The 23,962-nt window shown below is 43.9% G+C and overlaps 1 protein-coding gene across 1 annotated transcript in view; it reads right to left on the reverse strand.

Annotated features, from left to right (window-relative positions):
* Positions 1–261: 261 nt before the first annotated feature.
* Positions 262–23,962, reverse strand: part of CRABP1 (cellular retinoic acid binding protein 1) — a 38,518-nt gene continuing 14,817 nt past the window's right edge. The window contains exon 3 of the mRNA XM_073579178.1: positions 262–405. Coding sequence (XP_073435279.1) covers positions 262–405 — 144 coding nt within the window. The remainder of the gene's footprint in view (positions 406–23,962) is intronic.

The following is a 23,962-nucleotide window of genomic DNA, read 5'->3' on the forward strand; positions in this document are numbered from 1 at the left end:
ATTTAGTTTCCGAATTTATTATCATTTCTAGATGTACTTCGAATTTCAAAAGTTATTCAGTAGTCGCTGTACAAGTAAAGACATTGTCCAGCCATTAATAAAAGAACATTTTAGAATGCTATAACAAATTTAGTGAAGCCATACTCACCTTCCTGGTCCCTCAATAGTCTTTGTAAAGTCGTCTTTTTTTATAACATTTTAGGCTAGTTTTTTTTGTTGCTTTTTTATGACAGGACAACCCGCCAACTTCATAAGAAATAATCAAACATATAGATTATTATATTGCCTCACCAATATCAGTTCGTCTCCTAAGAGCTCTCGTGTCCAGTAAGTCTTGGGCCCCGTCCCATCTACCAGATTTTGCTTACAGTAGATCTTATTTTCTTTTTCCCAAACAGGAAAACTCTGAAAAACAGAAAATAAGTTAGTTTATGTTATGCTTGGGTGCATATAATAAGCAAAAGCAATATGATTAGTAACATTGGAAATATGAATGTTAGTAAGATCTCTACAATTCATTTAGAAACACTTAGCTACGCTGTTCTCTTTGGTCATCTAATATACTGTATAAAGCTCAAGTGTGTGTATGTATGTATGTATGTATGTCCGGGATTGGCAACCACACCGTCGCAGCTACAGCCGCAAAATTTGGCACAGTCACATGTCTGGACCCCGAGAGTGTCCTAGGTTATGTTGTGAGACGAAATTTTAACCCTGCGCGTTCCAATTCACCAAACAATTTTACCCCTATCTACATAATGGGGAAAAAGTGTGTGTGTATCAAGCCCCGCCCCTCATTATGATGTTATAATGCCCCTATCTACATAATGGGGAAACAGTGTGCGCGTATCAAGCCCCGCCCCTCATTATAATGTCATAATGGTTGCCATGGCGACGCTGATGTCATCATAGGTTGCAAGCCCCACCGCTCATTATGATGTCATAATGTTTGACTATGGGATGGAGGATGTGTGATAGGTATATGGGCACTGGACTATGGGACGGAGGATATGTATGACAGGTATATTGGCACGGGACTATAGGATGGCGGATATGTATGACGGGTATATGGGCACGGGACTATGGGATGGCGGATATGTATGATGGGTATATGGGCATGGGACTATGGGATGGAGGATGTGTGATGGGTATATGGGCATGGGCATGGGACTATGGGATGAAGGATGTGTGATGGGTATATGGGCACTCGACTATGGGATGGCGAATATGTATGATGGGTATATGGGCATGGGACTATGGGATGGAGGATGTGTGATGGGTATATGGGCACGGGCCTATGGGATCGTGGATATGTATGATGGGTATATGGGCACGGGACTATGGGATGGAGGATAATTATAATTTGCTATAACTAACCACAGTTAGTTACTATGGCCGGGCAGCGCCGGGCTCTTCAGCTAGTAATGTTATAAACCAAAATCAACTCAACAAATCAACTAAAAATCAACTGCTTTTGTAATTCTAAAATATATTTTCATGCAATTTTCACTAAGTTCTAAATGATAATTTACCTTAATGGTCAGTAATGCAAGAAATTTCTGATAAAAAAAATGGACCACAATCTACATAAATACTAATAGAGCGGTCTCCAAGAAGCTGCTTACAACATGTCTGGCCTCCTAACACTAGTCAGTTAAAACACATATACAGTATATATATATAGATAGATACTGCTCAACAAAATAAAGGGAACACTAAACAATACATTGCATTGTTTAGTATTCCCTTTATTTTTTGAGCTGTATTTATTTATGCAATTGCCTTGTAATGTTTTCATTTCCAGTTCTGTCCAGATGTCACCGTATCCCAGAATTCGAAGCAGAGGAAGTTCACCGACCACCATATTGGGACACCCAAGTGATGGGTGTCTCAATATGGAAACTGCTGCTGGTACCAACCTATTGCGCGGTACCACCAGCGGAACACCATCGCACCTCTCACACTCTCTTGTGCGGTGCCACCAGCGGAACACCGTGGCACCACACACACACACTATATACACCGTATGCACCACACACACTCACACACTCGTACTCACACACACACTCACATTCACTCACACTCAGTCACACTCACAGTCACACACACACACACACTCAGACTCACACAGTCACACTCACATTCACTCACACACTCAGTCTCACACTACTTTCACACTCACACTCTGACACTCACTCTGACATTCATACACTCACAGACTCACACTCACATTCACACTCAGACACTCACACACACTAGTTGCTTGAGGACCTGAGCATGTGACCTCCAATGAGAGGTCATCCCGCGGGCATGCTAAGTAGCCCCAAAGAAGGACTTAGTCCCAGGAGCTGCTTGCTGCTGACCAGTGCAGGCTGCTATAGCTGACCCTGAGATGGGAGCAGCAACTGAACCAACAGCACTGACCTTGCTCAAGAAGCCAGGAACGTCGTCTTTGCTGAGCAGCCTCTTCAGCGGCCAGGACTGATTAGGAGACCGCAGAAGGCAAGGCTCAAGATTCCTCCTGCGCAGAGGCAGGAACCCGATGCCTAACACACACACTCACATTCACACTCTCACATTCACACTCAGACTCAGTCACACTCAGACACTCACATTCAGACTCAGACTCACACACTCACGCAGCCTCTTGCGCGGTACCACCAGCGGAACACCGTTGCACTATGCCTTCGCGAATTCCACGCAGGTGCAGTGAATTATTCGGCTGATCCCGGCAGCAGATGCGTGATGTGTCTACAGGCAGAGGAAACCGGTCACATTAAAGGGGTTTTCCCACGAACAAAGGTTCATTTTAAAAATTGTCTGTGTCTGACCATGTACAGAACATACCACATCTCCTGGGCAGGGGAGGAAGCAAAAGACAATACTGACATAACAGCAGGGGATCACAGAGGATTCACTGACTGTTTTTAAACAATATTTTACCTCACAAAATGTATCCTCTGCGATCGCCTGCTGTAATGTCAGTATTGTCTTTTGCTTCCTCCCCTTCCCAGGAGCTGTGGTATGTTCTGTACATGGTCAGACACAGGGGTGAGAAAGACAGAGCACAGGGGGGAGACAGCTCAAATGGGACAGCACATGAGGGGAGAACACAGCACAAGAAGGAGAGAGACAGCAGACAAGAGGGATAGCACATGGGGTAGACAGGTCAAAGAAGAGAGCACAGATGGGAGAAGTCAGCACATGGGGAAAGAGAGAGTGGATAGGTGGGTGAGCACATGGGGGGAGAGATTCTCAATGCTGCAAAGCCTGCCCCCATTGTGACATTACTGCCCTTCCGATGCAATAGCATCGGGCCTCCATCTAGCATATATACAGTATATATATATATGTAAATATATATATGTATGTATTTGGTTGAACTTAGGAAAAAAAAGAGTCTAAGGCTAGTTTCAGACTGGCGTTTTTGCCAGCAGCGCACGGCGCTGCTAAGCCCCAACCCCTGCCGCGCCCCCTCCGGTCATCTCCGCCTAGTATCGCACATCGCTGCATGGGATCTGCACACCCTATCTTTAGCATAGGGTGCGCAGACCGTGTGCTGGCCGTGTGCTAGTAGGATTTTGCGTGCGCTGCGCCCTTTTGAGGGTGCGCCGACGTGCGCCGAACGCACCATGTTGCATTTTGGTGCGCGAGTTCCAGAGAAACAAGCATTCATCTAGAGGACTTGCTGGTCCAGCACTGTGGTGGTTCCATGAGGAGGTGAATTGTGGACAAACAAGACAGAAGAGCTGTTAGGTTCCAGATTAAACCAAAAGCATTTTTGAGCTCTGTCCGCACAGGAGGAGGACAGAGGGCAGTGTGGTGAGTTTACAGTATAATTACTCTTACAACATTTTTACTAGATAGGTAACGTAACAATGAAGCTCCAGGACATCTAATATATAAAGCTCAATGTGGGTGTGTATGTATGTATGTATGTCCAGGATTAGCATCCGCACCGTCGCAGCTACAGCCTTAAAATTTGGCACAGTCACACGTCTGGACCCCGAGAGCGTCATAGGCTATGTTGTGAGGCGAAATTTTAACCCCGCGCGTTCCAATTCACCAAACAATTTTGCCCCTATCTACATAGTGGGGAAAAAGAGTATGTATTGGCATCTGCACCGTCGTAGCTACAGCCACAAAAGTTTGCACAGTCACACGCCTGGACCCCGAGAGCGTCATAGGCTATGTTGTGAGGCAAAATTTTAACCCCGCGCGTTCCAATTCACCAAACAATTTTGCCCCTATCTACATAATGGGGAAAATGTGTATGTATGTATTGGCATCTGCACCGTCGTAGCTACAGCCACAAAATTTTGCACAGTCACACGTCTGGATCCCGATAGCGTCATAGGCTATGTTGTGAGGCGAAATTTTAACCCCGCACATTCCAATTCACCAAACAATTTTGCCCTTATCTACATAATGGGGAAAAAGTGAAAGGAAAAGTGTTGGAGGCAAATTGACAGCTGCCAGATGTGAACAAGGGGGACTTAAAGAATGAGAGCGATGGCGCCAAACAGTATATACCGTACAGTTGCTAAGGTGGGGCCCTGACATGGGATACTCACCACACACGGGGATATGAACACACACACAAAATGCGCCACACACTACCACGTGATTCAACACATATACCACCCTCAGCACACATTTCACCACACATACACCAAACTCGCCACATAAAAGTCGAAACACAAAAGTCGCCACTCAAAACTCGCCACGCTGTCCCAGAGCTGTTTAAAAGATGAAAAATGAGCTGTGATTGGTTGCTATCAGCAACAGTTTTCTTTGTAGACAGTTGTGGTAACTGAGGCCTATTATTCTTATCTTTTCTATGGTGTTATCGTCCTTCTGTAAAGCTGGAAATAACACAATTTATTACCGTGCCAACACAGACCACCCTCTGACACAGACTGCAGGGGGAGCCCAGTATCACACAGGATAGGATTAGATACATAGCTCAGCAGTCAGTATCACACAAGATAGGATTTGATACACAGCTCAGCAGTCAGTATCACACAGGAGAGGATTAGACACAGTCTCAGCAGGCAGTATCGCACAGGATAATAATAATATAATAATAATAAATTTTATTGCTATAGCGCCGACATATTCCGCAGCACTTTACATTTTAGAGGGGATTTGTACAGACAATAGACATTACAGCATAACAATAATCACATAGATTATAACAAATACCAAGAGGAATGAAGGCCCTGCTCGCAAACTTACAATCTATGAGAGGATTAGATACACAGCTCAGCAGTCAGTATCACACAGGATAGGATTAGATACGCAGCTCAGCACACAGTATCACACAGAATAGGATTAGATACACGGCTCAGCAGACAGTATCACACAGAATAGGATTAGATACACAGCTCAGCAGTCAGTATCACACAGGATAGGATTAGATGCACGGTTTTTATGTGCAATGTAATCATTATAATTTGTTATAACTAACCACAGTTGGTTACTATGCCCAGGCAATGCCGGGCTCTTCAGCTAGTTTTATATATAATTGTTGACCATCCACATAAGGCTTTTGACAGCGCCCATATTGTTTCTTAGTGCTGTCAGTTTTTTTCACTGACAGCTCTTGGTCTGAAAATGTGGTCGTGTAAACTTAGAGAGTGTTTATAAATGAGGCAGTTCAGATAACATGAAATTGATCGCATGAAAAAAATTGCTTTCAAGTCTATGGGTTTTATATATTATCTGTGTTAGCAAAATTATTATGTACAAATGGTGCACAAAAAATCATACTTTACATCTTATAACAGATTGGTGGCAGCGCATTTGATAGGTTGTTGAAGAAAGAGCAGCACCTTGTGTAGTAGCATTTTAATTGTATTATTTTTAGTGAATAAAGGTCAGGTGCACATGCCCAGAACTGGACCTGTCAGGGATTCTTCTGAGCGCTCGACGGGAATAGTGAGCGACTTCGGTTGCCTAGCAGCACCGAGCCGCTTGCGTTCCACGAGCGCAAGGGAAAAAGCCCAGATTGATGACGGTCCTGAGTCTACGCATGCGCCGTTAAGTAACCAGGTTTCTGATTGCTTATATGCAATTGGACATCATTTTTCTATAAATACTGACACCGGGGCTGATGAAGGCCACGCCTCCTGAGGAAGAAGCGGTGAAACGCACGTTGAGGAGGCAGGCCAGGGGAATCCTAGTGTACACGGCTAGATGTAAGTACGGTGCCATGCTCCTTTTATAGGATTTAGTTTAGGTTCTCGTCATGCACAAATAGTGTAACACAAAAACTTTATATGCAGTGTTTTTTACATACATAGTATCCAGGTAGTATTGCATGTATTGCTAGCAATGAATTCTGAAATGGACACACAGGTTGTATTTTTGTAGTTAATAATGAGCCTAATTTATATTATCTAGCCCTTTTGCACTACAAGCACTTAGTACGTTGATTTGCAGTGAGCCTAAGTTATGAAATGAAATATCTGCAATCGATAGGTTATCATTATAATGCAATATATTCTATTGGGACACTTGCAAGATGGTAGTAATTTTTTATAGCCGTATAAAATTGTGACATCTATTGGATTATTTATTTCTGGGTTTACCCCGTGTTATATGCCTGCTTATTGGGAAACTCTGTTTATTGATGTAATTTTAATATATTTCAATAAAATTGTTCATATTTTCCTAAAAATACTCGGTGTTTTTTTTCAGCTATAATTAGCTTGAAAATGAATGTGTTGTACAGTTTAGTATGTGCCTGATCCAAGGTGTGAGATCCCTAACAGATTGGTGGCAGCGCGGTGGGATCGAGATAATAGTTTGTGTGGGAGAGCTTTGGGCACAAAGTTATGGGCCATCCATGATTCTGGACAGAAAATCTTATTCTCAGACTTGGGAGGAGAGAGGCAGCCCAGCCCAGGGGCGGCAACAGAGTTTGGGAGGGAACAGCCTTGGAGATATAAGGCAGTCCCTCATTTTGGACTTAGTTTTCTACTGGCAGGAGGACCCGTTAGCTGATGCAGCCAAGGGAACCACATAACTAAGATTCGGACCTGTGATCCACCAGCGCCTCCCTGTGGTCACATGCTACGTAACACAGCAATTGCAACCTATCTATAACCTATCCTTGCACTACACTTGTGACTGTATACCTGTATATTGTTCTTGTAGATATATACATGTATATTTCTAGTGCGCTTTTTTGGCCCCCTTCCTGACCTTTGACACAGCATATGCGTCATGAAAGTCGGTGCCAATCCGACCTATGACACATATGCTGTGCCATGAATTGATTGCCCTACTGTGGGTCGGGTGACTGGGGTTAATGAAAGGTCACCTGACCCACAGGTACAGGGGGCTTTGTACTTCACCCCAGGGGGGGTGGCTTTGCCCCCCCATGGCTACCATCGCTCTGATTGGCTGTTTTATTTTCAACAGCCAATCAGAGCAATTGTAATATTTCACCAATTAAATTTGGTTAAATATTACAATCCAGTCATGGCTGATGCTGAAATAACATTGGCCATGGCTGGAGACCACGATCTGATCCCCCCATGACTAACTGCAGCAATTTGCTGCCGTCGTCAGTATTTGCTCCCCCTCCCCTGCCCTCCGCTCCCCCCCACCTTCCGATCCCCCCTGCCCCACCCTTCGGTACTTCCTGAGTCCCAGTGTCCATCCTCCATCCTGCATGGGCGCCGCCATCTTCCAAAATAGCCGGCAGATTCATTCATTCATTCCAGGTACATTTTGATCACTGTGATAAACCCTATGACAATGATCAAAATAAAAAAAGTGAATAAATAAATATCACCCCCATAGGTAGGGATAAATAGTGAAATAAAGAAATATATTTATTTTTATTTTTCCATTAGGGTTAGGGTTAGGGTTAGAATAAGGGTTAGGGTTGGAGTTAGGGTTAGGGTTGGAACTAGGGTTAGGGTTGGAATTAGGGTTGGGGTTGGAATTAGGGTTGGGGTTGGAATTAGGGTTGGGGTTGGAACAAGGGTTAGAGTTGGAATTAGGGTTAAGATTAGGGTTAGGGGTGTGTTGGGGTTGGGATTAGGGTTAGGCTTGTGCTTAGTGTTAGGGTTGTGATTAGAATTAGGGGTGTGTTAGGGTTAGGGCTGAGTTAGAATTGAGGGGTTTCAACTATTTAGGTACATCAGGGGGTCTCCATATGCGACATGGTGCCACCATTGATTCCAGCCAATTTTGCGTTCAAAAATTCAAATGGTGCTCCTTCCCTTCCAAGCCCTGCCGTGCGCCCCCCACATATGGGGTGCCAGCTTACTCGGAACGAACTGGACAACAGCTTTTGGGGTCCAATTTCTCTTGTTACCCTTGTGAAAATAAAAAATTGCGTGCTAAAAAATGATTTTTTGAGGAAAAAAATGATTTTTATTTTCACAGCTCTGTGTTATAAACTTCTGTGAAGCACTTGGGGGTTCAGAGTGCTCACCACACATCTAGATACGTTCCTTGGGGGGGTCTAGTTTCCAAAATCTGGTCACTTGTGGGGGGAGCACCAATGTTTAGGCACACAGGGGCTCTCCATACGCGTCATGGTGTCCACTAACGATTGGAGCTAATTTCCCATTCAAAAAGTCAAATGGCGCTCCTTCCCTTCCGAGTCCTGCCGTGCACCTAAACAGTGGTTCCCCCCACATATGGGGTTTCAGCGTACTCAGGACAAATTGCACAACAACTTTTGGGGTCCACTTTCTCCTTTTACCCTTGAGAAAGTAAAAAAAAATTGTTGCTTAAAGATCATTTTTGTGACTAAAAAGTGAAATGTTCATTTTTTCCTTCCATGTTGCTTCTGCTGCTGTGAAACACCTGAAGGGTTAATAAACTTCTTGAATGTGGTTTTGATCAGCTTGAGGGGTGCAGTTTTTAGAATGGTGTCACTTTTGGGTATTTTCAGCCATATAGACCCTTCAAACTGACTTCAAATGTGAGGTGGTCCCTAAAAAAAATGGTTTTGTAAATTATGTTGTAAAAATGAGAAATTGCTGGTCAACTTTTAACCCTTATAACTTCCTAACAAAAAAAAAAGTTTCCAAAATTGTGCTGATGTAAAGTAGACACGGGGAAAATGTTATTTATTAACTCTTTTGTGTCACATAACTCTCTGGTTTAACAGAATAAAAATTCAAATTTTGAAAATTGCAAAATTTTCAAAATTTTTGCCAAATTTCTGATTTTTTCACAAATAAATGCAAAAATTATTGACCTAAGGTTACCACTAACATGAAGCCCAATATGTCACAAAAAATTTCTCAGACTCGCTAGGATCCATTGAAGCATTCCTGAGTTACCTCATAAAGGGACACTGGTCAGAATTGAAAAAATGGCCAGGTCATTAAGGTTAAAATAGGCTGTCATGAAGGGGTTAAATATAAAATTAGAGTTGAGCGATACCGTCCGATACTTCAAAGTATCGGATCGGAATGGATCGGCCGATCTTAAAAAAAAGTATCGGTATCGCCGATTCCGATACCGGAAGTCCCATTCAAGTCTATGGGACTTCCGGTATCGGAATAAGAAAAACCCTGTTTTTGCCTTGTACAGCCTCTCTGGGGTCTGTACGGGCCTTTCGGGGGGCTGTGCCGGCCTGCCAGGGGGTCTGTGCAGGCTCCGGTGGTCTGTGCCGGCCTGCTGGGGGGCTGTGCCGGCCTGCCGGTGGTCTGTGCAGGCTCCGGTGGGCTGTGCCGGCCTGCCGGGGGGCTGTGCCGGCCTGCCGGGGGCTGTGCAGGCCCCGGGGGGCTGTGCCGGCCTGCCGGTGGTCTGTGCAGGCTCCGGGGGGCTGTGCCGGCCTGCCGGTGGTCTGTGCAGGCTTCGGGGGTCTGTGCAGGCATCGTCCGATGGGACTACAAGTCCCATCGGGCGATGCCTGCTACCATGACAGTGATTGACACATTAGCCAATGATGGGACAGTAGTAGTCCCATCATCCGGCTAATGTGTTGAATGTAAAAAAAAAAATAAAAAAAAAAAAATTACATGCTACATACATGCTACATACATACAACATGCATACTACATGTAACATACATACTACATATATACTACATGCTACATGCATACTACATACATGCTACATTCATACTACATACTACATACATGCTACATTCATACTACATATATACTACATGCATACTACATATATACTACATGCTACATACATACTACATATATACTACATGCATGCTACATACATACTACATATATACTACATGCATGCTACATACATACTGCATGCTACATACATACTACATACATACTACATGCTACATACATACCACATATATACTACATACATACTACATATATGCTACATACAATACATTCATACAATACATACATAGACATACAGTACATATAACATAGAGTAACATACTTACCAATACTTGTCACATTGTTCCCCGAAGCCATTGTCTTTTACGGAATAAATATTAACATAACAAACCACAAAAATACTCACCCACGATCCGAAGCAGTCCACGAGTGTGTCCCACGACGATCTTGGGTAGAGAACTGCAGCATCAGCTGATGCTGCCGTTCTCTACGGGCTGCAGGAATCCAATGACGGAAGGTAGGTATCCTTCCGCACTGTATTCCTCCGCCACTTAAAAAAAAAAAGTCCCTAGTCTCACTTTATGCCATTGCTGTGTGGGAATTTCCCATGCAGCAATGGCATAAAGTGAGACTAGGGACTTTTTTTTTTTAAGTGGCGGAGGAATACAGTGCGGAAGGATACCTACCTTCCGTCATTGGATTCCTGCAGCCCGTAGAGAACGGCAGCATCAGCTGATGCTGCAGTTCTCTACCCAAGATCGTCGTGGGACACACTCGTGGACTGCTTCGGATCGTGGGTGAGTATTTTTGTGGTTTGTTATGTTAATATTTATTCCGTAAAAGACAATGGCTTCGGGGAACAATGTGACAAGTATTGGTAAGTATGTTACTCTATGTTATATGTACTGTATGTCTATGTATGTAGCATGCATGTAGTATGTATGTAGTATATATGTGGTATGTATGTAGCATGCATGTAGTATGTATGTAGTATATATGTAGTATGTATGTAGCATGTAGTATGTATGTAGCATGCATGTAGTATGTATGTAGTATGTATGTGGTATGTATGTAGCATGTAGTATGTATGTAGCATGCATGTAGTATATATGTGTTATGTATGTAGCATGTAGCATGCATGTAGTATGTATGTAGTATGTATGTAGTATGTATGTGGTATGTATGTAGCATGTAGCATGCATGTAGTATGTATGTAGTATATATGTGGTATGTATGTAGCATGTAGTATGTATGTAGCATGCAGTATGTATGTAGCATGCATGTAGTATATATGTAGTATGTATGTAGCATGTAGTATGTATGTAGCATGCATGTAGTATATATGTAGTATGTATGTAGCATGTAATATGTATGTAGCATGCATGTAGTATATATGTGGTATGTATGTAGCATGTAGTATGTATGTAGCATGCATGTAGTATGTATGTAGTATGTATGTAGTATTTTTTTTTTTTTTTTTTTTTTTTTTAACATTTAACACATTAGCCGGATGATGGGACTACTACTGTCCCATCATTGGCTAATGTGTCAATCACTGTCATGGTAGCAGGCATCACCAGATGGGACTTGTAGTCCCATCGGACGATGCTTGCACAGACCCCCGGACATCAGCACAGCCCCCCGGCAGGCCGGCACAGCCCCCCGGCAGGCCGGTACAGACCCCCACAGGGTGCACAGACCACCGGCAGGCCGGCACAGCCCCCCGGCAGGCCGGTACAGACCCCGGGCAGTCCACACAGCCCCCCGGCAGGCCGGCACAGCCCCCCGGAAGGCCCGAAATGACGGCGCATCATGATGCGCACACACCGCGCATCATGATGACGTCATTTCGGCTGTCAATCAACTTTGAACTTCCGATTCCGATGCCGACTTCCGATATTGAAAAAATATCGGAAGTCGGTATCAGAATTCCGATACAGCAAGTATCGGCCGATACCCGATACTTGCGGTATCGGAATGCTCAACACTATATAAAATTAATCTTGGGCTGCTCTTTTATCTCGATTCAGGAATACCCACATCTGTACGCTTCCCGGGTTGGTTTCTGACCTGATATAAGCCTGTTGTCGGACTTATTTAAAAGCCCTATATAACGCTTTGAAAATTGACAATTGATAGTTTGATGCAACTTTCCTGTAATCAATGCCTCCCAGAACACAGAGTACTATGTCAACCGCATGAAGCAATATACAGTATATGCTTCATTTAATATACTAATTACTTCTTTTCCATTATCTGTATAAATTGGGATATGTCCACAACAAATGTAACATATCTGCACCTTCTCTCTGACATTTTGTGTACTTAGAGTTTTATCTCCGCTCAATAATTCTATATCAATTCATAGGAGTGAGATATATCTTATGAATTACAAAGTATTGTGATCTAAGATATTCTGTATTGTATGGCAGCAGAATTGTATTAAATGCAGGTTCAGGAATATCACCCAAATCTTCTCTCCACTTATACTTACTAATATTAGTATACATCTATTTACTCTTAATCCATAACATATCACATAGTTTTTACATTATCCCCTTTATTTGTTGCCTTCATCACCAGTTCTAATAAGTTTGCACAACTCTTAATTTCATACCTATTTGTAATTGGATCGGTTGTGACTAGTCACTCCCTGCTGGTCGGCAGTCCCTTTTGGGTGGAGCTTGTGCTTCATAGGGTAGACATCAGCAGTCAGTGGTCACCCATTTCCAAGCTACCATCTGACAAGTGAGGTCCTACAAACCGGTCTGTGTTAGGAGCCATGTATGGGGGAAACCTTTTTGAGGAAATTACATTTTCAGTAGATAGTTAGGGACTCTAAATAGATACAGAGTTCTGGAGTCATGGTTGCCACTGTAAACAATTGCTTACAGCTGATATTGAGGTATAAACTGTAGAATAGTTTGGTTCTTACTCTCCTTATTACAAAGCACATTAAACTAGGCTCTCTCTCTCTTTCTCTCCAGAAGCACAAGTGACAAAGTTTTGAACAAATTCGCACAGCCAAAACGCACTAGAAACCACATCAAATCCGCTGGAAAAACGCTAGGAATCGGCAGGAAAACAGCATGCGTTTTACCCTGCGGTTTCTGCCAAGAGATGCGGATTCTCTGCAGAAAAATCCGCAGGCTAATCCGCAACGTGCGCACATACCCTTATAGGTGTATACATTTACATATTTCATATGTGAAAAGTAAAACAATTAAGGAATATCTCATAAAGCATACATGATATTCAATTGATTGTGTTAGTACATAATAGATATGGCATATAAATATACATATCAAGTGCTTTCAACAGTGCATAAAGTGTACATACAGTGATAGGAACATTTAATTATATATAGAAACACCTGTGTGTTTGATTATGCTTAATGACTCACCCCATCTCAGAAATCAGTAAAACACCGAACTCGGCGTTACCCAACACCTACTGCATATGACATCTCCTCACCCACATGTGATCACTTCCGCGCATGCGCGGTAGCGTTCTGCTGATGATATCACCATTTGTAAAGAGGGAATCAGTGTGTTTAGACTGCGTATGCGCTGTTTGTGCCAAGCATATGGAGACAGAAACATTGATACAAGCATACTAAGCAGGTCTAAAACACATTAGAGACCTAATATCTCATAGCTAACCGTCTATTAACATCAATTAATTGACTCTCTGTTATTACAGCAAATATTATATGTGACACTGACAATATATAATTTTAAGAGAAGGTCCCTAGATCCTATCCCTAATTTGTTCACAGAAGTATATTAAAGGGAACCTGTCACCTCATTTTTGGCCTATGAGATGCAGCCACCGCCGTATGTCCAGACTTCCCAAAATGAACAAGTCTGGATTGCATAATCTCTGGTATGCATTATCTCTCCGGACACTGAACAGCATTGGTCCTGTCTGCTCTGCATTGAGGAAGCAGAAGGTAGAAATCTCTCACAACCCCTATTAATCAACCACACGTCCATTCGCCTCATGCGGGGACAGAACAGTAAATGATTAAGAACTTGTTTTCTTTGCATTATTTGAGGTCTGAAAGCACTGGGTTCTTTTTTAAATTTTGACCATTTTTCGGTCAGTAAAAAAATACAAAATTTATTGCTTGGAAATTCAGTGACATGTTGTCAGAAGTTTATAGACTTAAAGAACAATTTACATTTTACTCAAAAATATATAAAGAGAAAAATCAGACAAACTGAACATTTGAAAGTGGTCTCATAATTTTTGCCAGAGCTGTATATTTGAAACCTTTAATTCAGAATTACTTAAAAACATTCATGAAAAGAAAGGGTACCATCATTTGTAAAGACCAGCCTGCAAAAGCTAAACTTGGGTTAGCATCTTGGCTAGTATTTATAACGCCGGCATCTATGCACGGTTCCCCTTCCTCCACCTTGCAGGGATGCTGACTTGAAAACCACTGCCATGGCCGTTCGGCAGCATCTCCTGCTCCGCCTCCCGCTGTGACTTCCAGGTTTCAGAATCCAAACATGTCGTGGAGGATTCCTGCCAATTTGCTTAGAGTGCGCTCGCAGGCTCCCTATTTCTTAAAGGGGTAGCGCATGCACTCCAGAAATGTCCCCATCTTGTTGCTGGGAGGCATTAGTTATTTAACTAAACTGCTCTCTAGGGAGGTGTCTGAGCAACTTCAGTTTCTAATATGTCTCTAATCTACTAGTCTGTTGTCAGGTCCCTCTTCTTGAACCCATTCTACAATCCCGTAGAACTAGGAAGAAACTGTAATCCCTAAGGCTTTGAAGGAAATCCCAAGCAGTGCCAATGATTTATTAATCAGTGCACACTTCACTATGAAATGTTAGCCCACCAGTTTCCCTCTGATTGTGCTAAAGTGGCATTCTGATGTCCCACTTTGGGGGAAAGGCCCCTGTTAGGGTTTGTTCCGAGGGATTAAGGACGAACTAGCAGGTGGAAACATCCCTGCTGCTCTTGATGACCTAATTTTCCTGGCTATCCAGATCAATCTCAGCGTCCAGGAACGAAACAGAGAGGCAACACGTGAGAGGAGTCTGAGGTGTCTGGCCCTATCCTTCTAAAGACTGCTCATTCCCCAGCCTTCTGCAGAATCTGACTCTCCTGAACCTATGCAGGTTGACCGTGTTAAGCTGTTTGAGCAATGGCAGGAACACTGTCATGCCAAGGGGTTATGCTTCTACTGTGCTTCTAGTGTGGAACAGTGTGGAACATCTTATCCGTTCTTGTCCAAAGAAGTCTGGAAACTCCCAAGTTTAGTATCTGTAAGAGAGCCTACCTTGGGCGAGCGTAATTCCTCTCCACCATTGACTCTGGCTGTATCCATGTCATGTGGAGTTACCTAGTTACCTAGTTAATTGAGACGGCCAACCAAGATTCCGGTTTGGCTGGAAACTTTATGTAGCAAGCCGTGGTAGAATGGTACCAGATTGCCATCCAAAGTCTCTAGAGTCCTTTGATCATGTTGTCTGTCAATGGAATGTTTCATTTTACAAGGTAGGTCCTTGCTTTATCGGTCCCTTCGAGGTTGTCAAGCAAATCAATGCCACGTCCTACAAGTTGAAGCTTCCAGCCTTGTTACGCATGTCTAACTCCTTCCACGTATCCCTCCTCAAGTCAGTCATCTTGAGCCACTTCTTCAAGGATCCTGGTTCATGTTTGCACTAGTCTGCTCTGAGAATGTCTTTAAGTGGAAGAGCATCTTGATCATGAAGAAGGTGAGGGGTAAAACTTTTTTCCTGGTGGATAGGAAAGGATTTGGTCCTTGTGATGAAGGAGTTAACTGCTCCTACCCCCCCAGGGCCTGTAAGCTTATTGAAGAAAGCAGGATTTAGTGTTCCAATGCTGAATAGCAAGGCCTTTTAGTATGATAATGAGATAAGGCCCAAAACAGAACTTCAAAGCTTAGGTAAGGAGCCACGCCAGCATGGGGCAGGAAGATGCCTGAGGGCTTCAATTAGAAGGTACCTGCCAGCTAGACACAGAAATACACATCCATTGTCTCTCCCAGCCTCTCCGGCTCCATCCTAGGATCATGGATTATGAGCACATCTTTCAAGTTATGGACTCATGAAAAATATCCGAGTGACCCTGAGGAAATCATGCATCTGGTAGTGTGACTCCTGAGTCGGTGAGGGTTCTGGGACCTGAGATACATAGATTGGCCCTCCACAGCAACCCAATGGGGCCATGTTTGCTCTCCACATGACAGGCAAAACAAACCGCATTCACTGGTACCTCTCATGTCCTGATCCGATCATGTTGTTGAAAGTTACCCCCTTTCTTAGATATTGGGAATAAATTCTGCAGAGAGCTAAAGGGTGGAGATTATTAGCCCACCCTCTGACACAGGGGGAGGAACCTAGCGTGTTTAAGAACTAGCAGCCCATGGCAGAGACAGACACTCACACAGAAGAACCAGACGATGGTGATCTAAGAAGGAACTGGGGACCTGCCAAGGGGAGCAGCGGCCCGTGCTTTGGGGGTCTGTCTGGCAACTAAGATTCTTGTACCTGTGGACTGCAGAGCTCCCGGCACCCACATGCACCCTACGATCTGGTAAATTGACCTCCAGCTTAATATCTCTAAGTCTTGTACCCTTATTGCTATATTTTACTCTTAGCTTTCTGTATATTTCTGTAATTATCTAGTGCGCCCTTAAGGCAATTAAACTATAAAATTAATCTTGGGCTGATGCTTTTACTCTGATCACGAATCTTAGAATACCCAGCGGGTAACAGGACATCCTCGCCGGCGGCCATTTGCTCTAGGTGCAGTTCCCTTACTGACCTGAGAGACCAAGGGGGCGCCAGAGAGCTGTGCCTGTGTAGTTACGTCACATTGGTGATGTGGGAGGAACGGGTCCTGTGTTGTGTCCTCCACAGTCCTGAAGAGAGATTGTAGATGCCCATGGAGAATATTAATGCCCCGCTTCCCCTGAAGAGATTCCTTCCAGGTTTGGAGAGGAGGGGGCATAAGGATGGGGGTACACTAATGCCAGCATCTCTACATGGTCCTCCTTCATCCCCCTGGCAGGGACACCGAAATGCTCACCACCACGGCCGCTCAGCGACATCTCATCCTCTGGCTCCCAGTGCGTCTTCCTGGTTCTCTCACACATCGCAAGGGTCTCCCAGTAACTTGCGCTCTCTGCTTCTTAAAGAGGCAGTGCACGCACTCCGGAAATGTCCCTGGCATATTGCTGGGAGGTATTAAGAATTTAAGGCACTCTCCACTGTAGGAAGGTGCCTGAGCAACTTCAGTACCTAGTGTGTCTTTACTAGTCCATTGTCATGTCCCTATTCCTGAACCCATTCTGCGATCCCGTATCAGTACCTATCCAGTTGTCCTGAGCCTGTTCTGTCTGAACCAACCATTCTGTCTGTACCTGAACCTGTTCTGTCTGAACCGGCGTCAGTGATCCTGTACTGCCTGACACTCTGAGTCCATACCTGCATCCCTGAAGCCTGGGGTCAGCTGTCTCTGTCCTGGGGACTGCTCTGGAGTGGTACCTGGCGGCTACATGCAGAACAAGCATAACCTCACCATCAGAGGCTCTAGTCAAGAACCAGATAGTCACATAGTTACACCCCTCCCGGGTAAGCCTGGTCCATGGTGCAGTGGGTCCACACCCACCAGCGTGACAGTATTGTCTGTGCCTCCCACCATACATGAGATCACACTTATAGGACTGCCATTATATTATGGTGTGAAATGCATGCTTGTCCCTCATATATAGGCACTTAGCTATCACTACAATCCCTACATCAATTGCGAAGTGCAGTAGGAAGCAGTAAGGGAAGATGTTATGAATGGGTCACCGAGGAGGAAAAAGTAAACAACAAGCTAAGTCTCAGAAAACCAGAGAAGTTGGTAACTATGCAGATTGCAGATACCTTAACTTAACCGCACAACTAGCAGCAGTCGTGGAGCATTCCTACGATGGTCCTAGATGCCTCGTCACAATCGGAGAGCTACATAAGCCTAAAGCAGGAAAAGAGGAAAACTAACTGCCCCAGAGCAGACCCCAAAGGAAAGACAGCCCCCCACATGTATTGACGGTGAAACAAGATGAAATTACAAACAAAGGCAGGAAAATAGGCTGAGCAAACGATGGGGCCGGCTAACTAAAAAGGACAGGAAAGGAAAGACACTGTCTGCAATCTGCCAAAAAAACCTACAAAAATATTGTCCAACACTTCTGATAGCAAAATTAACCCTGAAGTCACTAGACTTCTAAACCTATATCAGCACTCTGAAATATTCTGAGACAGAGCAAAAAAGAGGTCAATCTAATAAGGAACAAAAAGCAGATTGCCAAATACTGATTAATAGGAGTGGAAATTCAGCATAGCCCCAGCAGGGGCAAGCTGATTACACAAAAAACTGAATTGACCAACAAGCACAAATGTGAACATTAGCAAAAAAGAAACTTAACTTGAGAAGACTGGAAGAGAGCTGAAGTCCAGAACCTGAGAAGCAGACTGAATCACCAGCACCGGGATAGGGCGTCGGCTGTCTTATATCCAGTCTGATACTCCAGAGATCCAATCGTTATCTTCCTCATCAGGTGGCAGATCACTACCACTTAAACCAACAGCACTACCTCCTGTCACCACCAGAGGGAGAACGGAAGGGGAACTCTCAACTGGTGGAGCAGAAAATGAGTTCATGACCGTACCCCCCATTGAGGAGGGGTCACCGAACCCTCATCCATGCCACCAGGCCGATCAGGATGGGCCCGGTGAATAGCACGAACCAATTTATTGGCATGAATACCAGAGGCAGAGAGCCAAGAATTATCCTCCTGGCCATAACCCTTCCATTTTACCAAATACTGGAGTCTCCATCTAACCAAACGAGAATCCAATATATTCTCTACCTCATATTCCACATTGCCTTTAACCAATACAGGATCAGGAGGTGCCGCCACAGGAACTACTGGCTCAACAAACCTCTTCAACAGTGACTTGTGAAATACGTTATGGATTTTGAACGTAACTGGAAGAGCCAATCGAAAAGAAACAGGATTAAGAATCTCCAAAATCTTATAAGGTCCAATAAATCTTGGCATAAATTTTGGAGATGCAACCTTCATAGGAATATTCTTAGACGACAACCAAACCATATCACCCACTTTAAACTGGGGACCAATGGTCCTACGCCGGTTGGAAAAACGCTGGGCCTTTTCCTGAGAGAATGGCAACTTATCCACCACTTGGTCCCATATCTGCTGCATTCTCACAACCACAGTGTCCACACCTGGGCAGGATGAAGATTCCATTTGCCCTGAAGAGAATCGAGGATGAAACCCAAAATTACAGAAAAAGGGTGACATCAGAGTGGCAGAACTAGCTCTATTGTTGAGCGCAAATTCGGCCAAGGGCAAAAATGAGACCCAATCATCATGATCAGCAGATATAAAACATCTGAAATAAGACACCAGGGTCTGGTTTGTTCTCTCAGTCTGCCCATTGGTCTGGGGATGAAACGCGGAGAAGGATAACTGAATTCCCAGATTGGAACAAAAGGCTTTCCAGAATCTGGAAACAAACTGGACCCCACTATCGGACACAATGTTCTCAGGAATCCCGTTTAATCGAACCACCTGTTGTAAAAACAAGGGTACCAACTCAGCGGAACATGGCAATTTTGAGAGTGGTACAAGATGGACCATCTTCGAAAATCTATCACAAATCACCCAGATAACAGTCATTCTCTGAGAGACAGGAAGATCAGAAATAAAATCCATTGAGATATGGGTCCATGGCCTCTTGGGCACCGGCAGGGGCATCAGCAACCCACTAGAACGAGAACAGGGTTTAGACCGAGAACAAGTCCCACAGGACTGTACAAGATTCCTGACATCACTAGATAAGGCAGGCCACCAAAACGACTGACTCACCAAATCTCTGGTACCAAAAATACCAGGATGACCAGCCAATGCGGAGCAATGGACTTCAGACATCACTCTCTTTCTCCACTGGTCAGGAACATACAATCTTCCCATAGGGCAACGCTCAGGTTTATCCTCCTGAAATTCCTCCAGGGCGCATCTCAAATCGGGCGAAATGGCAGAAAGAACTACCCCCTCACCTAGGATAGTAGTAGGCTCAGTCACATTAAGAGAATCAGCAAAGAAACTCCTAGAAAGGGCGTCTGCCTTAACATTCTTAGTGCCCGGAAGAAAAGAGACCACAAAATTAAAACGCGTTTAAAACAAGGACCATCTAGCCTGTCTAGGATTCAAGCTTTTGTCCGACTCCAGATAAATCAGATTCTTGTGATCGGTGAGGACCACAAATTGATGTCTATCTCCCTCCAGCCAATGTCTCCACTCCTCAAATGCCCATTTCATGGCCAACAATTCCTGATTCCCCACGTCATAGTTGCGTTCAGATGGGGAAAACTTTCGGGAAAAGATGGCACAGGGATTAATCTTAGAAGTCACAGGGTCTTTTTGGGACAACACAGCTCCTGCACCAATCTCAGAAGCGTCCACCTCCACTTGAAATGGAAGTGAGACATCAGGTTGCCGTAAAACTGGAGCTGAAGTAAATCTCCGCTTAAGCTCCTGAAATGCTGAGACAGCTTCAGGAGACCAATTCAGCACATCAGCTCCCTTCTTGGTCAGATCAGTCAGTGGTTTGACAATACTAGAAAAATTACCTATAAATTTACGATAGAAATTAGAAAAATCCAAAAACTTCTGGAGAGTCTTCAAAGAAGTAGGGTGAACCCAATCATAAATGGCCTGTACCTTGGCCGGGTCCATTTCAATAGTCGATGGAGACAAGATAAATCCAAAAACTTAAATCCTCTGTACACCAAAGAGGCACTTTGATCCCTTAACAAACAGGGAATTCTCCCTCAAAATCCGGAACACAGTCCGGACATGTTCCACATGGGAATCCCAATCAGTAGAAAAGACCAAAATATCATCCAGATAGATGATCAAAAACATATCCACAAAGTCTCGGAAAATATCATTCATAAAGGACTGGAAGACAGAAGGGGCATTAGAGAGCCCAAAAGGCATCACCAGGTACTCAAAATGTCCCTCCGGAGTATTAAACGCCGTCTTCCATTCGTCCCCGTGCTTGATGCGAATAAGATTATACGCCCCCCTGAGGTCAAGCTTAGTAAACCAGCAGGCACTCTTAACTCTGGAGAATAAATCAGACATCAGAGGTAACGGGTACTGATATTTAACCGTCATCTTGTTAAGGGAACGATAATCAATACACGGTCTTAATGAACCGTCTTTCTTGGCCACAAAAAAAACAGCGCCTAAAGGTGACGAGGATGGTCTAATATGACCCTTCTCCAATGACTCCTTAATATAGGATCGCATAGCATCATGTTCGGGTACAGATAAGTTGAAAAGCCGACCCTTGGGAAATTTACACACAGGCATCAACTCAATTGCACAGTCATAACTCCTATGAGGAGGCAAAGACGCAGACTTACTCTCACTAAAAACATCAGAGAAATCAGCAAGATAATCAGGAATATCATGAGACTGAGGAGAGGTGGAGAAAACAGGAGCGTCCCTAAGAACACACTGACAACCCCAACTCATCACAGACACAGATTTCCAATCCAAAACTGGGTTATGAGTTTGCAACCAGGGGAACCCCAGAACAATAAATAGTATCATGCAAATTATGCAGCACCAAAAATTTACAATTTTCTTGGTGGTCTGGGGCAACTCGCATTATCACCTGGGACCAAAACTGAGGTTTATTCTCCGCCAAAGGAGTGGCATCAATATCCCTCAAAGGAATAGGCGTCTGCAGAGGCGTCATGGACAGACCACAACGTTTAGCAAAGTCCAAATCCATCAGATTCAGAGCTGCTCCTGAATCCACAAAAGCCTTAGTGGAAAATGTGGACAAGGAGCAGATCAGAGTAATTGCCAAAAGGAACTTAGGTTGTATACTGCCCACAGCAAATGTGTGTGCAAAACGTTTCTCTCGTTTAGGGCAGACAGAAATAGTATGAGAGGCGTCTCCACAGAAAAAACACAGCTTATTACGCCTTCTAAACTCCCGACGTTGCGCCCTAGACAAAACCCCATCACATTGCATAGGTTCAGAAATTTGTTGAAAAGGTGGCAGCGCCTCCCGTGTAGTTTTACTTTCACATAAACGCCGATCAACTTTTATGGCTAATGACATAGAGCCATCCAGACCAGAGGGAACAGGAAATCCCACCATAACATCTTTTACGGTCTCTTACAAACCTTTCCGAAAGAGAGCTGCCAATGCACTATCATTCCATGTAGTAAGGACCGTACACTTTCGGAATCTTTGACAGTACAACTCTGCAGGATCCTGACCCTGGTTTAATGCCAACAGGGTTCTCTCAGCTTGATCAACGGCATTAGGTTCATCATACAACAACCCCAAGGCCTGAAAAATGCATCCACATTAGTCAGAATAGGATTTTCCGGTGTCAGAGAAAAAGCCCAATCTTGAGGATCGCCGCGCAGCAAGGAGATGACAATTTTAACCTGCTGCACAAAGCTCCCCGATGAGTTAGGCTTCAAAGCAAGAAATAATTTACAATTATTCTTAAAATTCAGAAATTTAGACCGATCTCCAGAAAACACATCAGGAGTAGGAATCTTGGGTTCAGCAGCATGTGACTGAATAAGGTAGGCGGAAATTCCCTGCACTTCAGCAGCAAGCTGCTCCACACGATCAGACAGATGCTTAATCTCCATTTTAATCTCCATTAGGAAAAAAATCCTCCTACGGCCGCAGAGAAAAAGAGGAAAAAATACATAATAAAAAATAAAAATTTCTGACACTTTTTTTTTTTTTCCTCTAACAATTCTTTCCTGCTTTTGAGTACCCTAGAATCTGCGGTAGGGCTGGTGATTCTGTTATGAATGGGTCACCAAGGAGGAAAAAATAACAAGCTAAGTCTCAGAAAACCAGAGAAGTTGGTAACTATGCAGATTGCAGATCCCTGAACTTAACCGCACAACTAGCAGCAGTCGTGGAGCGTTCCTACGATGGTCCTAGATGCTGCCTCATCACAACCGGAGAGCTACATAAGCCTAAAGCAGGAAAAGAGGAAAACTAACTGCCCCAGTGCAGACCCCAAAGGAAAGACAGCCCCCTTATGTATTGACGGAGAAACAAGATGAAATTACAAACAAAGGCAGGAAAATAGGCTGAGCAAACGATGGGGCCGGCTAACTAAAAAGGACAGGAAAGGAAAGACACTGTCTGCAATCTGCCAAAAAAACCTACAAAAATATTGTCCAACACTTCTGATAGCAAAATTAACCCTGAAGTCACTAGACTTCTAAACCTATATCAGCACTCTGAAATATTCTGAGACAGAGCAAAAAAGAGGCCAATCTAATAAGGAACAAAAAGCAGATTGCCAAATACTGATTAATAGGAGTGGAAATTCAGCATAGCCCCAGCAGGGGCAAGCTGATTACACAAAAAACTGAATTGACCAACAAGCGCAAGTGTGAACATTAGCAAAAAACAAACTTAACTTGAGAAGACTGGAAGAGAGCTGAAGTCCAGGACCTGAGAAGCAGACTGAATCACCAGCACCCGGATAGGGCGTCGGCTGTCTTATATCCAGTCTGATACTCCAGAGATCCAATCGTTATCTTCCTCATCAGGTGGCAGATCACTACCACTTAAACCAACAGCACTACCTCCTGTCACCACCAGAGGGAGAACAGAAGGGGAACTCTCAACTGGTGGAGCAGAAAATGAATTCATGACAGGAAGAACTTCTCAAAAGAAGGCAAAAAGTCTCAAGCAAAAGTTGCATATCATAATTTCACCTGTAGATTGCTTGTACTCTATATAATCTTTTAATACCTTTTGAGTTTTCAGTAG

The sequence above is a fragment of the Dendrobates tinctorius genome, unplaced genomic scaffold (assembly GCF_039654945.1).
Source record: "Dendrobates tinctorius isolate UK_male_01 unplaced genomic scaffold, ASM3965494v1 ptg000062l, whole genome shotgun sequence".
Lineage (NCBI taxonomy): Eukaryota > Metazoa > Chordata > Amphibia > Anura > Dendrobatidae > Dendrobates > Dendrobates tinctorius.